Source organism: Typopeltis vanoorti, chromosome 25 (genome assembly GCF_054136105.1).
Source record: "Typopeltis vanoorti isolate ZY-2024b chromosome 25, IOZ_Tvanoo_1.0, whole genome shotgun sequence".
Taxonomy (NCBI): domain Eukaryota; kingdom Metazoa; phylum Arthropoda; class Arachnida; order Uropygi; family Thelyphonidae; genus Typopeltis; species Typopeltis vanoorti.
Genome location: NC_143573.1, coordinates 28,057,127 through 28,072,330, shown reverse-complemented (window position 1 = coordinate 28,072,330; position 15,204 = coordinate 28,057,127). Strand labels below are relative to the sequence as shown.

General features: G+C 35.3%; 1 protein-coding gene across 1 annotated transcript in view; it reads left to right on the top strand.

Annotated features, from left to right (window-relative positions):
• The window catches only part of LOC150092621 (protein lap4-like), a 737,075-nt gene that overhangs the window by 349,374 nt on the left and 372,497 nt on the right, over positions 1-15,204 (top strand). Inside the window, exon 21 of the mRNA XM_090414245.1 lies at positions 1,466-1,558. Within this exon, the coding sequence (XP_090270371.1) occupies positions 1,466-1,558 (93 nt within the window). The remainder of the gene's footprint in view (positions 1-1,465; positions 1,559-15,204) is intronic.

The following is a 15,204-nucleotide window of genomic DNA, read 5'->3' as shown; positions in this document are numbered from 1 at the left end:
AATTTATAAGTTTTAAATTGCACACTGTTCTGAGTAGTTCTCAGTTATCAGATTGACTGTCACAGTATAGCAGTGCTTGTGTTCAAGTAACCCTTATTTTACTTAATAATGGCCCCAAAGCTTAAGAGTAGTGATGCTGACAATTCAGATATGCCAAAGCAGAGCTGTAAAGTGCTTCCTTTTAAGTGAAAAGGTGAAAGTTCTTTCATAAAATAATAAATAAATAATAATAATAATAAAAATATGCTGAGGTTGTTAAGATTCCATTCACATTCAGATAACTTTTATTACAGTATGTTGTTATAATTGTTCTATTTTATTATTAGTTATTGTTGCTAATCTCTTATGCCTGATTTATAAATTAAACTTTAGGAAAAAAGCATAATATATATGTATATATAAATATATATATAAATATAAGGTTCGGCACTATCCGTGGGGGTGGGGTGTTTTTAAACGTATCCTTTTAGATAGGGGGGGGGGACTACTAGCATATATATATATATATATATATATATATATATATATATATTATTTCCAGTATATTATCAAAAATAAATGCTCTTCATAGTATTACAAAATTAATTCATTTCAGCATTTTTCCCCAAGATCTGGATATCTATCTTCTTTTTATACCTGTTTCTTTGTTAACTTATATTTTGAAGGTTTTAAGTGAATAAATTATCATGTTCACTTTCATTGATGCATGGAGTATAAATGATAGTTAAAAAAAAAAAAAAAAAAAAAAAAAAAAAAAAAAAAAAAAACTCAACAGTAAGAAATAGCTTCTGTCACAGTTGTTTATAGTGGTATCTAGAGACAAATTCCATTCGAAATGTATTATGACCCTCTTGATCTTTAAAGCATAATACCATCAACTGCCATTTGTGTGACATCTGTGTAAATAATATCATTTCATGTCCATAGGCATGGATGTGCAAGGAAATTATTAATGATAATTGAAGTTTTTTTTTTTTTTATTAACAAATACTAATAATTTGATCAGAAGAGCAATTACATTTGTTGTATCTGATATGTGAAGTAAATTAATGAATCCTTTCTTTTAAGCTTACATGGTGATCCGAATGCATTTTTTGAAAATTATGGAGACAACTACCGTGTTTGAATAAAAACTTTAGTTTAATATAACTAAAATCTGAAAAATCTAAATCTAAAAATATAACTGAAATAAATTAATGAAAATTAACACCTTTTAAGAAAGAATATCAAACTTTTAAGAAAGAATATTATACCTGTTTGTGAGTTGTCTCTGTTTAGGTAGTATTAACTCCTTTTCAAATGAAGGTGGTTAATTTGATAGTTTAAGTAATACCATTTTTGTTCTGTTACTTAATTTTCTTCTTAAATTTACATTTTTTTTTTCAGTTTTGACTTAATTCCATTGTCATGTTCAGTTTTTTATAACCGTATACATTTTATATATTCATTTTTTCTGTCATTACAGATTATATATGCAACACTCACTAGAGATAGCAATGGATTGGGCTTTAGTATTGCTGGAGGTAAAGGGGCTCCATGTTATAAAGAGGGCAGTAGTGTAAGTTATCAGATTTTCATGTAGTTATTAATACTCATTGTGTTGAAGAGACATTCTAATGGTATGTGTTGTATTAGGAACTGTCATTATCCTTTTGTGCATATGTACCTCTAGCAAGTAGTTTATAGACTAGGTCTATAAACTACTTATTAGAATCATATAATGTAGTTATTTTCTGCAATGAATTGAATACACTTTAAAATAATATTGTTGCTGTAAGACCTTGTTTGAGATACACTGTAGAGATCCCAAACCTCTCCCATTCGAGGGTACAGCAATAAAATGATTCTGCAAGTCAGGACTCTACTAAATAGTACATGGGACCAATTAGTGAATAATCTATCTGCCGGTTTTGTTTTCCTGCCAGGTTATGCATGGAGGGAGTCGTGCACTGGGAACTCTTGATGGCTATACAATGGATGAAGTCCCCTTCCACTCATAATTAGGGGAACTCCAGACAGGTTTAGCAAACCTGTATGCTGTGATTTCTTCAGAAACCCAACATCTTCCATGATATGCTTGATAATATTCTCTTGGTGTAAAGTAGAAACATGGTTCATACATGATGGAGCTTCACCACATTTCAGTTGTGATGTGCAAGGGTATTTTGACCAAAGGTTTCCTGAAAGATTAATTGGTTGAGATTTATTCAAGTATGAATATGGAAATATATACAGAAATGTGCATATAATGCGTGGAGATAGTCTGTTAAATGAATGTGAACTTTTATGAGCCAACTGGAAAATGTCATATGGTTAAGTCTCATCTTCAAAAGGAATTTTACTTATATATATTTTCTTGGGAATAAAGTGAGGCGGATGTCTAAGTTGGCCCCAGCTAACTACATCTGCTGACTTCTTTAAAGAATGATAGTATAAGGAATGTGACCTTGTTATGTATATTCTAATAATTCAATGTTCCAAAGCTATTAATGGTATTAAATGATATATGGTATAGAAACCATATGTAAACATGTCCTGACTGGTGGTTTTGCACAGATGCGATTTGGTATTTGTGGCGATGAGTTTTAATTCATAGATATTAGTTAGGCTTTTATGGAAATGAAGAACTTTGTGTGCTCCTCAATCATCTGACCTAAATCCTGTGGGTTTTTATTTGAGGGGACCATTTAAAATCATTGCACTGAACTACAGTGGGGAATGTTGATGAATTTGCATGAATAATACTGAACATGTATACACTGCCATCAGGTAGCCAGGAACTTTTCAGCACATGAGACTGGTAGTGGGGGTCATTTTGTATTTTTATTGGCACGTGACATAGAAGAAAGTAAATAGTGAAACATGTTAACACAAGAAGGGCAATTGATGTTCTGTTGAGAAAAGACTACTGGAACACCAATCCTATATAATTTATAATAATTTATAGTCTGATTCAATTCTATATAATAAAATGTCAGTTTATTTAACACTTATGAAAGTAGTGATTATATGTTTTATTCTCTTATTTTCTTAGAATAATTTGTATTTATCTGGTAGATTTCCTTTTATTTTGTTGAAATACTGTGATATTAAAGTAATACTGTAAAATGGTACCAAAACCTCACAAGAACATTAGAACAGTAACAAAGAAGAAGAATGCTGGTGAAATTTTGAACAAGGTGGCCTGTCCTAGTGAACAGAGGTATGCCATTTTGGAAACTAATAAGCATATTGAGTATGAATAAACTTTGGAAATATCTAGACTAAAATAAATTATTAGAATGAGAATAGGGAATCTGGAAAAGTCAAAAAGCAATTGGAAAAGCATTGGAAGGACATGAAGGGTAAGCAGCAAAAGAAGAAACAAAAATTCAGTTAAGATATTGCATAATGATAATCAGGTAGGTAAAACTGATTATAGAAAGAAGGATATCATATGGCATGCTGATTCTGTTAAAAAACATGATTGATAACCATGTTACTACTTCAAATTTTACGGACACTAAAATCAGAAATTTAATGAATGTATTAGAAAAGCAAGGGGTAAAAAAAAGTTAGTTCTGGTAGAAACAGTTCATCTGGAGATAAAAACAGCATGAGCAATGGAGGATGTGAAAGGACTGCTGGAAGAAGATAGGGTGAAGAGTGAGAAGTGAAAATAGTATGTTACCTAGATATGATATTATGGAATTAAGTCAGGCTATGATGGCAAATGATTCAATGCATAATCTGTGTAGAAAGAATAGTTGTGAGTTTTTGGATATATGGAGTGAGTTTGAAGGAAAAAGTGATTTATGTAAGAGGGACTGCCTGCACTTGAATGCAGTTGGTATCAGGAGTCTGGAGAAATGATTTATTGATATGAGATCTAATATGGAGAGTCAGGGAAACTGGAGGAATGGTGAGAATTTCTGCTTAAGAGCAACTGTATTAACAATACAAATATGCCTAATAATGGAAGGATTATGAGGAAATGATGACTGCATGTTCATCTAGTTTGGATTTAAAGTATTTGTAAGGATGCCTGTATCATTGAAGCATTAGATATGAATAGGAATTAGAAAGTTGTCCAACTGGATTGTCTACAGAGGGGAGTATACAAAAAAGCACAGAGGTAACTCATGTCTGTACACAAATGCCAGGAGTATAAGGAACAAAGGGATTGAGTTTGTTCACATAGTGAATATGTTGCGACCTTAGATTATCGGCAGTAGCAGCACCTGGATCTCAGAAACACATGTAGTAAAGCTGCTATTGAGTGTAGAATGTAGCATTTTTAAGAAGGATAGACAAAATACCCTAACTGGACTCTTTTCAAATGATTTGAGTCTAGTTAGGGTAAAAAATGATTGTAATATTAGTAACATTGTTCTATGTTGTAATGAGTTGAAGCTATCTGATATGAGCAGGATCTAACTAGATCAAATACATGGTGAAGTGTTGGAGGATTAGACCTGATTATAGTGTCAGAGGGGGTTTCCAGTAATAAATAAATGCGACTGGTCTTCAGATGGTGACAGTGATCATTCTGTACTGACTTGGGAAGTGGCTAAGTGTATGGATATTTCATTTAGAAAAGGGCCACATGCTGAACTTCAAAGCAGGAAATTACTGCCAACTGAGAAGAATACTAGGTTTGATCCAATAGTATTGTTTGGGAAGAATATCAGCATGAGAAGAATTAAAAAAACAAAAATACATCAATGATGCAGCATTGGAATTTGTTACTGGAGTTAGAAGAATAAAGGGTGAGAGCAAAATTCGTATGCAGTCTGATTAAGCAAGAGGTTCTTAAAAATTATCTGGAAGGAATACTATATGCATAAAGATGTCAATTAAGAAAATTACATGGCACAGTCCAGAAGAGTACCTCTTGTATGGAAAGCTAAACATACAAAAAGAAACTGAATCTGCAATCTAAAAACATTGCAAGTAAAAGAAAGAATGAATGTGAAAGAATAACTATCAGTGTGAGTGGCAGATGCAGAAGAGATTGTGCAACAAATAAGTGCTTATTTTGCTAAAAACTATCAACCTGGTGTATTCAACATAGAGAGCCCAATGCTACCTCTACACATGAGAAAACAGGTGTATGAGGAGGTACTAGAGCTGTTATTGCATAAAGTGAATATGGATTTGGCAGAATGGAATATTGGAATATTAGCATAGATGCCGAAAGTTTGTCCTGCTGAACATTCTCTCAGCTGTTCCTTTGACCAGCTATATAAATTGAGTCTAAGCACAGGGAAGATTCCACAGAAGTAGAAAGACTATGATAAATGTTAGTTTTTGCACAAGGGTGTTGCAAAGACTGATGTTTCTAACTATCAGTCTATCAGTATCCCAAGTGTGGTGATGAAAATTTTGGAAAAGTTGGCAAAAGATTGCATACAGAAATGGTTGGCAGGGAATCTATCCTTTTCAATAAACAGCATAGGTTTACTAATGGAAGGTCATATTTTGAGTAATTTGCACACCTTTTATATCATGTTGGAGGCTTAATGGATTTTTTACAACACTCAAAAAGAATTAAAATAGAATTTAATACTTCCTATATTTCGTCCTAGTCACTAGGACATCTACGGGGATTACAAAAACAATTAATGTAACATATACACAAATAACAAACAATACTAAGCCCAACCACGTGGGTGACACTAAAGTCCTATCTAGGTAGAGCGCCCTCTAAGGGCAGTAGTAGGTGGCCTGGAATGTAAGGTGGGAACTCTGGTGATGAGTGTTTCCCAAATCTTCGGAAGCTTAATGCAACAATATTTATTGAGATTTGGTTAGTTTTTGAGAGCTGCTGCTGCTTCTAAGAAAAGTCTCTCTTTCTTGAATTTGCTGTGGTGGAGCATGGTGGTTTTCTTCCGTGATACCCTGTGGGTGGTGTCCAAAACATGGTCAGCCAAACCTGAATGGCCATAGTTGTGTTTGAAGATGTAAGACTTGTGTTCCTCTAGACGGATGGATGCTGATCTGCCTGTCTGTCCAAAGTACGCCAGCTTACAGGTACAGGGTACTTTGTAAACTCCAGGCAGAGAAAGAGGAGGGAGTTGATCTTTTGTAGAACGGATAAGGGTAGCAAGTTTGCGCTGGGGCTTATATGCTGTGTGTAGGTTGTACTGTTTTAGTATCTTGGCTATTTTTTCGGATGTGCCATGGATGTAGGGTATGGTGATGGCATTTTTAAAATCTTGTTGACGAGAAGGACGGGGAATGGGGGAGGAGTTGATTATTTTTTTGATACTGTGATCGCTGTAGCCATTGGAGAGGAAAGTGCTGTGTATGTGGTTAAGCTCAGTAGTGAGGGCGGTTACCAAGAGAGCCCACAAAGATTGTGGGCTCTCTTGGTAAGAGTTTTAATAATGCCATATTGTTGAGAGGGGTGGTGGTGGGAGAGTTTGTGAATGTAATTAAGCCTCCAACATGATGTCCTCACAGCACTTAAGCCTCTACACACGTACACACCTTTTATAATCATGTAATTGTTGAAAGTTTTTCCACTTGGTTATATTATAATTTAAAGATGCCAAGAAATTATATTCTTGGTTTAATCCTTTATCCAAGTGTAAGCAAACAAAGTTTGCGGCTGAAGTATTTTCAGGACTGGGCAACTTGTATATGCTTGCTAATGACTTGTATTACTAATGACTCCACATCACTTGCTTAAGTATCCCATAATGCAAAGCACATATCCTTACAGACATGTATAATGCTATGCATTATTGGAAGGGTTATTACCTAGACCGGTTTCGACCTTTATTGAGGTCTCATCAGTGGGAGCTAGACCCAGAGGTGATACCAAAGTTGAAGTAATGCAGAAGTCATATTTTCATATACGAGTAGCCAAAAAGGTGTCACACCTTCTAATTATTAAAATACTCTGGATTAGAGATAGTTGTTGGAAGCTTTTCCACTTGGTTATATGATAAATTAAAGATGCCAAGAAATTATATTCTTGGTTTAATTCTTTATCCAAGTGTAAGCAAACAAAGTTTGCACCTGAAGTATTTTTAGGTATCACCTCTGGGTCTGGCTCCCAATGATGAGATCTCAATAAAGGTCAAAACCGATCTGGGGAGTGACCCTTCTCATAATGCATAGCATTATATAAAGCACATATCTGTAAGGATATGCGCTTTGTATTGTGGGATACTAAGGCAAGTGACGTGAAGTCATTAGTTTGTAGAGTTGCTCAGTTCTGAAAGTTCAGAGGTCATATAGCAATGATTGCAAATACAACTTAGAGGATAGTTACATGGTTTAACAGATATTGACCTGACCTGTATGATAAAAAAATTATTTTGCCTCCTTACATGCTTTGATATGATCTCTTCTGGACTACTGTGCACAAATCTGGTCTCCTGGTTTCTGAAGTCATGCAGATACAGAGGAGAAGGTACAAAATAATGTGTTAAAGATGTTATTGGGGATATAAAATTTGTTGGCTGTAGATCCTAGAAATCCTAGATCTACAAACTAAGAAAGAGTCATGCATCTTACCAGTAAATTGGATTTTTCATTTTATGGATAATGAGGAGAGGATATCCATGGAGTTGATAATGAATGCAGTCAAGAAATGGGTGACAGCTAGATTTTTCTCTTGTAGAGTGGTTTATTTAGTATATGGGGAAAAATCAAGAAATCATTGAGCAAAACTATATACAGACTTGACAGTTCAGATAACCAGTCAGTGGCATTGTCTGGGAGTAAATGCAAATTCCTGAAGCTTCCAGGAAAGGAGTGTATGGGGAAGTCATTGATATGATGACATGTTGGAGGTTGAATGGAATATTATCAGCACTGAGAAAGGATTAAAACTAATTTTAATATTCCAATATTTTGTCTCCGTCACAGAGACATCTTCAGGGATTACAAAAAAACTTTTTGTAACAACACACAAAATAATACAATAGTGAGTGAAACTAAAGTCCTATCTAGGTGGTGCATGCACCCTCTATGGGCATTTCAGGTGGTCTAGGATGTAAAGAGGGATCTCTGATAATTAATGTTTCCCAAATTTTGGGAAGTTTAATGCAACCATATTTGTTTAAATTCGGTTGATTCCTGGGTGCAGATGCAGTCATACAGGCATATACATTCACAAACTCTCCCACCACCACCACCCCTCTCAGCAATATGGCATTATTAAAACTCTTACCAATAGAGCCCACAATCTTTGTTCCAGTAAAACTGCCCTTTCAACCGAACTCAAACACATACACACCTTCCTTTCCAATGGCTACAGTGACTACAGAATTAAAAAAATAATCAAGTCCTTCCCCATTCCCCAACCATCTCTTCAGAAAGACTTCAGAAATGCCATCACCATACCTTACATCCATGGTACATAAGAAAAAATAGCCAGATCATTAAAAAAGTACAACCTCCATACAGCTTTTAAGTGCCACCGTAAACTTGCTACCCTTATCCGTTCCACCAAAGACCAGCTCCCTCCTCTCTCAATTCCTGGAGTATATAAAGTACCTTGTGCCTGTAAACTGACTACTTCAGACAGACAGGTAGATCAGCAACCATCCAGTTAGAAGAACACAAGTCATACACCTACAATCACGATTATTGTCAATCTGACCTTGCAGACCATGTTTTGGATACAACCCACAGGATCTCCTGGAAAAAACCACAATGCTCCACCATAGTAAATTCAAAAAAGAAAGGCTTTTCTTTGAATCTGCATCTGCACTCAGGAATCAACCGAATTTAAACAAATTAAGTTGCATTAAACTTCCCAAAATTTGGGAAACATTAATTATCAGAGATCCCTCTTTACATCCTAGACCACCTGCAAATGCCCATAGAGGCCGCACCACCTAGATAGGACTTTAGTTTCACTCACTATTGTATTATTTTGTGTGTGTGTGTTGTTACAAAAAGTTTTTTTTTGTAATCCCTGAAGATGTGTCTGTGACGGAGACGAAATATTGGAAGTATTAAAATTAATTTTAATCCTTTCTCAGTGCTAATAATATTCCATTAAACCTCCAACATTTAATTCTTCACAGCACTTAAGCCTCAACACACAGACATCGATATGATGCACAGTATCATACTTGCGAAAGGGTGACTCTGAAATTCCCTACAGATGTAATAAGTGGGCACAGCAACCTTGTCCAGTCCTAAATCTGTTTTAGCTGACTCCAGAGGTGGCAAGGTAGATTGAATCCTTTTGATAGTTGGGTTTGTGATCAGGTACTTGTTTGTAGTTCATTGCAAAGTCTTCTCTACCAGTCCTGGGAACTGTCATCTGGTAATTCTACAGGCAATATGGGAGATCTGGAAGTAAGGTAGTGTACTGGAGGTGAAGAGATATCTTGATGAATAGGAAGATATGTATTATTTCTGATTTTCTTTATTTCTTTGATGTTAGCCTCATCTCTTCTGAAATATGGAGGAGTAATGTTGGAAAGAACATTTAACCATGGGAGAGGAGTAGATCGTAAGGTAACAGAGATCCCGAAAGTCATGTGGTGACTTCGGCAAGAATATTATTTAAAAATTTACAATTTTTCTGCACATTTCTATGTTTAGTATTCATTTTCCAATCAACTGTTTAGATCCTTCAACAAAGATCCATTTTTTTGTCCAAACTGGTGATTAATACTCTGCAGCAGGGAAGACTTAATCCAAGACAGTTGTTCTGAGTTGAAGCATTACAACCCCAAGTTGTGCTCATCAGCTTGTTTATGATGTTCCTGGCAGATATCTTTAACATCCCCCCCCCCCCCAATGTTTTGGTAAGTTAGGCTATGGTCAAGTGTGACACCACAGTAACAAATGTTACTTTCATGGATTAGAGTCCTGTTGCAGAAGTTTATTTTTAGTTTTCTATGAGCCTCATAGTTATTTAGGTGGAAAGCAAAGACAACAGTTTTTCCTGGATTAAGAGATACGAGGGTGGTCTCAAAAGTTCTTAATAATGAAAAAACAAATTTATAATTTCAAAATTATTTTTATTTTTCAACATAATCTCCCTTAAGACTAATACATTTATCAGCAATGCTGCAGCACCATTATACTGTCCCTGTAGTGGTTCTCAGTAAGATCTGCAAAATACCCCTCTACAGCTGCAATCATCTCTTGATTCAAAGAAAAACGCTGACCAGCAAGGAAGAGTTTTAGTTTTGGGAAGAAATAGAAGTCAGAGGGAGCCAAATCTGGGAAATAGGGTGGATATTCCAACAATTCATAGTGCAGATCCCTTAATTTTCCCATTGCCAAAACACTTTTGTGGATGGGTGTATTGTCCTGATGAAAGATGATTTTTTTCTTCTGCAAACCAGATCTTTTCTCATGAATTTTTTCGTCTAGTCTGGTTAAAAGATCGGAATAATATTCCCGGTTATTGTTTTGCCCTTTTCAAGATAATTAATAAACAAAATGCCTTTTAGCATCCCAAAACCCCGATGCCATGACCTTTTCTGCTGATGGAACTGACTTTGTCTTCTTTGGTGCCGAACAACCAGTTTCTGTCCACTGTTTTGACTGCTGTTTAGATTCTGGTGAATGTAATGGTGAATCCAAGTCTCATCCATAGTAATAAATCGATGCACAAAATCTGTTTTATTCTTGTTAAAACGCTCCAAGCACTGTTCAGAAATTTTCATGCGAGTGTGTTTTTGATCTGCTGTGAGCAAGAACGACACCCATCTTGCACAAAGCTTTTTCATTTGTAATTCTTCATGCAAAATATATCCTACGCGTTCTTTTGAAATGCCTGTAATCTCAGAAATTTCATGCACTTTTACTTGCCAGTCATCCAATACCACATCGTGCACTTGTTCAATGATTTTTGGTGATACACTTTTTGGACATCATTCACGTGAATCATTTTCAAGGCTGATACTTCCATGTTCAAACTCGGCAGCCCATTTCTTAATTGTCAAAAACGAAGTAGAAGAGTGCCCATAAAATTTTGTGAACTTCGAATGAGTTTCTTTTGGCGTTAAACCTTCTTTTACAAAGAATTTTATAACCACACTATACTCCATTTTATTCATTTCACCCTTGAAATGACAACACTTTTGCTTCAAACAGCTGCATGAAAAAACTTCTTGATAGAATGACTTGCAATTTCAAATGGATGCTTATGACAGATGTACCAACTCAGAAAACAAAATCTTGCCGATAGTGTTGCCATCTATGAGGCTGAGAACTTTTCAGACCTTTTTCTGAACTTTTCGTAGTTTCCAACGTTCAAAGTAATTTTGTAGTGAGCTCAGATCTTTGCTTAGTGTTTCCTCAAGGCTTTGGAAGGTATTGTCTTGGCAGCAATGTCATCAACATAAATGAACTTCTGACTAGCTGTTGGAGGAATATCACTTGTGTACAGGTTGAATAAAGCTGGAGACAAGGACAGATCTAATTTTTTTTGTCTTTCATCAGGTTTATCAGTGAGAAGAATGCAACCAGGAATGGTAATATTTCCTTGTAGGATATGGTGAGTTTCTTGTAGGGTAGCTGTGTCTACTTTAAATAGTAAGAATATTATTTAAAAATTGAAAAATGTTTTCTGCACATTTCTGTGTTGAGTCATTTTCCACTCTTCTGTTTTAAAATCCTTCAACAAAGACCAATTTTTTTGTCAGCTGTATTCTTGGATGAGTCAAAATCTTCGCTGGGACAATAGGCACAGATGAGTAATTTTCCAATTCAATTTTCATGTTTGCCCATTTTTCTACTTGCAATTGCATGTCATTCAAGAAGATTATCTTCATGTTTAGTGGTGAATAAAGACTATAGTTATTTCAGTGTTGCAGATCTTTGGAGCATATATAATTATTATTAATACTTTGGAGCATATATAATTATTGTTAGTAATAATTTGGAGCAAATATAAATATGAATTATAAAATCTGGTGCAAATATAATTTGCACCAGATATAAATATTATTATTATTATTACAGGCAACTCCAACGACTCCTTAGACTTATTGAGGGAGGCCCTAAATATATATATTTTTACAATATTTATTTTACAATAAATATAATTCATTGTGCTTATATAAATACATAAATTAATGAATTATATAATACTGAATTCTAAACAACTAGTATGCTTATTTTTGTCATGGAAGAGAAAGTTCATTTAATACTTAATGGGAGTCATCAAAATCGTTTTAGAGAATGTAATATAATACAGCTATTAGAGATCAGCTTGAATTAATATAGATTGACGATATAACTACTTCATTGTACTAGTTTGAAAAAATGTTTAGGATTAGATGGCTATTATGTAGTTCTGATTAGAGTCTAGCATAATTGGTGCAATCTGAAATGCCTACTTGTTCTAAATCATTGTCTTATTATTATTATTATATATGGGCACTGGCATGGAGTCTGAAGACTCATCGTGGGAGACCCAATCTATCCACACAATCTATCATACCCCTCCTTGAACCCATTAATAACAGAAAAATTACTCATAACTGACTGTGGCAAATACTCTCCAAGCAAAAAAAAAAATCTAGTCCTCACACCCCTGCTGACCACACCTTTATTCAGCTTTCAGGGATGACCCCTTGTTCTGGTCCTTCTAGCTGAATGTTGAAACATTTCCCCTGCATCTATCCTATAAAACTCTTTAAGCAACTTAAATGTTTCTATCATATCCTCTCTTTTTCTCCTATCAACCAACTTCTGTAATCCACACACCTTCAATCTATCTTCATAGGGCACAGGCCACTCACATTCTTGGTCACTCGCCTCTGAATCCTCTCTACTGCTTCCACATCCTCAAGAAATCCAGGAGACTTGCACAGTAATCCAGATGTGGGCATATCAAGGCCTTATAAAGAGCAATTACAACTTCCTTATCTCTACTTGTTAATGTTTCTTTACTAGCCTTTTTCCTGGAGGACAGTGCCATCAATGTGATAAATGGCTTATAATCTATTCATCCCAAAGTGCATAACTTTACATTTCTTGACATTAAATTGACACCCATTAACTTTTGCCCATACTGACAGCCTATTCAAATCGTCTGCAAGCTCTCCACGTCAGCTTGATTAACTATTACTCTATCTAATTTCACATCATCAGCAAACAACTGAATATTTCCTTTCAAGTTATTTCCTATATCATTTATGTACAAATTAAACAGCAGTGGTCCCAGCACTGAACCTTGTGACACACCACTAGTCATCTGTTTTTGCCTTAATTCTGCCCCTCCATATACCACTTTTTGATATCTGTCCAACAGCCACCCTCTTATCCATTTAACTAGTGTTTAATTTGCATAACAATGTTCCATGTGGTATTCTGTCAAATGCCTTTGCAAAATCCAGAAAAATCACCGTGTAACCATTTCCTTTATCCAACTCAGCTGTTACTCTATTATAAAAAGTTAGTAATATGAGAAGTTTTCTTTTTTGGATTTATTAGTGAACTGTCGGCAAGTTTTGCCAGCTAAGTCTGTCTGGCTTCTTCAGGACAATAAATGGGTAAACTTATGTTAAATGCTAAAAAAGAAGAATGGATAACAACAGTTAAATTAATTAAAATTAAAATGATGCGTGAAAACAAGAGCATGGAGCATGAAGTCTTAGTCATTGTTTGTTGAACACGTTTTATAGTTTTTTGCAAAGTTGAGTTCTGCTAAGCATAGTGAATTTATTAAACTTTTCCAAATGTCTTTTAGTATCATGCCTTGATTTCTGTTGAGATATTCTCCTATCTGGAGTCCAGACAGGAGACAATCAATTTTAATTAATTTAACTGTTGTTATCCATTCTTCTTTTTTAGCATTTAATGTAAGTTTACCCATTTATTGTCCTGAAGAAGCCAGACTGACTTAGCTGGTGAAACTTGTCGACGATTGTATATAATTATGAAGAATTATGGTTCACTAATAAATCCAAAAAAGAAAACTTCTCATACTATTTAAGGTACCAAATATTTACAGTTACAAAAAGTTGGTAAATTACTAAGGTATGACCAATCCTTCACAGAGTCATGCTGACCCATACAATATCATATTTTTATCTACCCATTCTTGAATTCTCTTTTTTGCCAATTTTTCTAGTACTTTTAGTACTGTCTGAGATACTGATTGGTCTCTGCTACTTTAGTTTAGAACCTCCCCTATGCAAAGAAATAATTTTGCCCACTTTCCACTCCCTTGGAACTCTCCCAGAGCTGAGACTGAAATTAAACAGTTTAGTCAAAGACATTGCCAATTCTGTTGCACATTCTTGCAGATCCCTAGCTGATATTCCATCTAATCCCATGAATGTATTTACATTGAGATTCTGCAATATTGTAAGAATCTCCAATTCCTTCAGCTCTGTTCCTGCATTAGTGTCTGTCACATAGGTTAAAGCAGTAACTTCACTAGGAAGATATATGCTTGCAAAGTGGTCACTCAGTAATTCAACTATTTTATCTGCTTCCATCACCTCGTGACCATCATCACTCATTAAGGATAATCTTCCATAGTCATTCTTCCTCTTACTTGCCACACAATGAAAGAACTCTTTGGAATTTCCTTTGGCCAGCTTGGCTAAATTCTTCTCATAATCGGATTTTTCCTTTCTTGCCATGCTGGTCATCTTTCTCTTTATATACCTTCGACAGCATTTTCTTCTTCTGTAGCTTGTGCTTAATGATAGTACTCATCCATCTAACTCATACCTGATTAACCCTCCTTACCCTAGGTATGCTGCTTCCTCTAGATGACCCTTAACTATATCCCATGCACTGCTAACATCCTTACCCTGCAGTGTTTTATTCCATGGTACAGATTTAAGCTTCTTCCTAAGCATGTCATAATCACCTACCTTGTAGTTCTACAAATATTCCTTCGTGATAGAATATTCCTCGTTTTTACAATTCAAGATCCCAAGTCAAGACCGCATGATCACTTTCACCAATTGGAGGCAATGTTGTCACCTTGGTTATGGTTATGGATAGCTCTTCTGATCCTGTGACCGGATCCAATACTCCCCATCCCTAGTCCCATCCATGACATGCCACCTTAAGTAATTATCTCTCAGCAGGTGTATAAATTCTGTTTCCTTTCTGCCATGTGATCTTTCTTCCTTTCAGTCTATATCTCCATAGTTGAAGTCCCCCCATAATAATCACTTGACCTGTACTCAGTGTACTAATTTGGCAATGCATGTCTTCCAGATCATCTGTGGAACTCCCTGGCTTATAGCAACAACCAACTATATATTTTGTCTT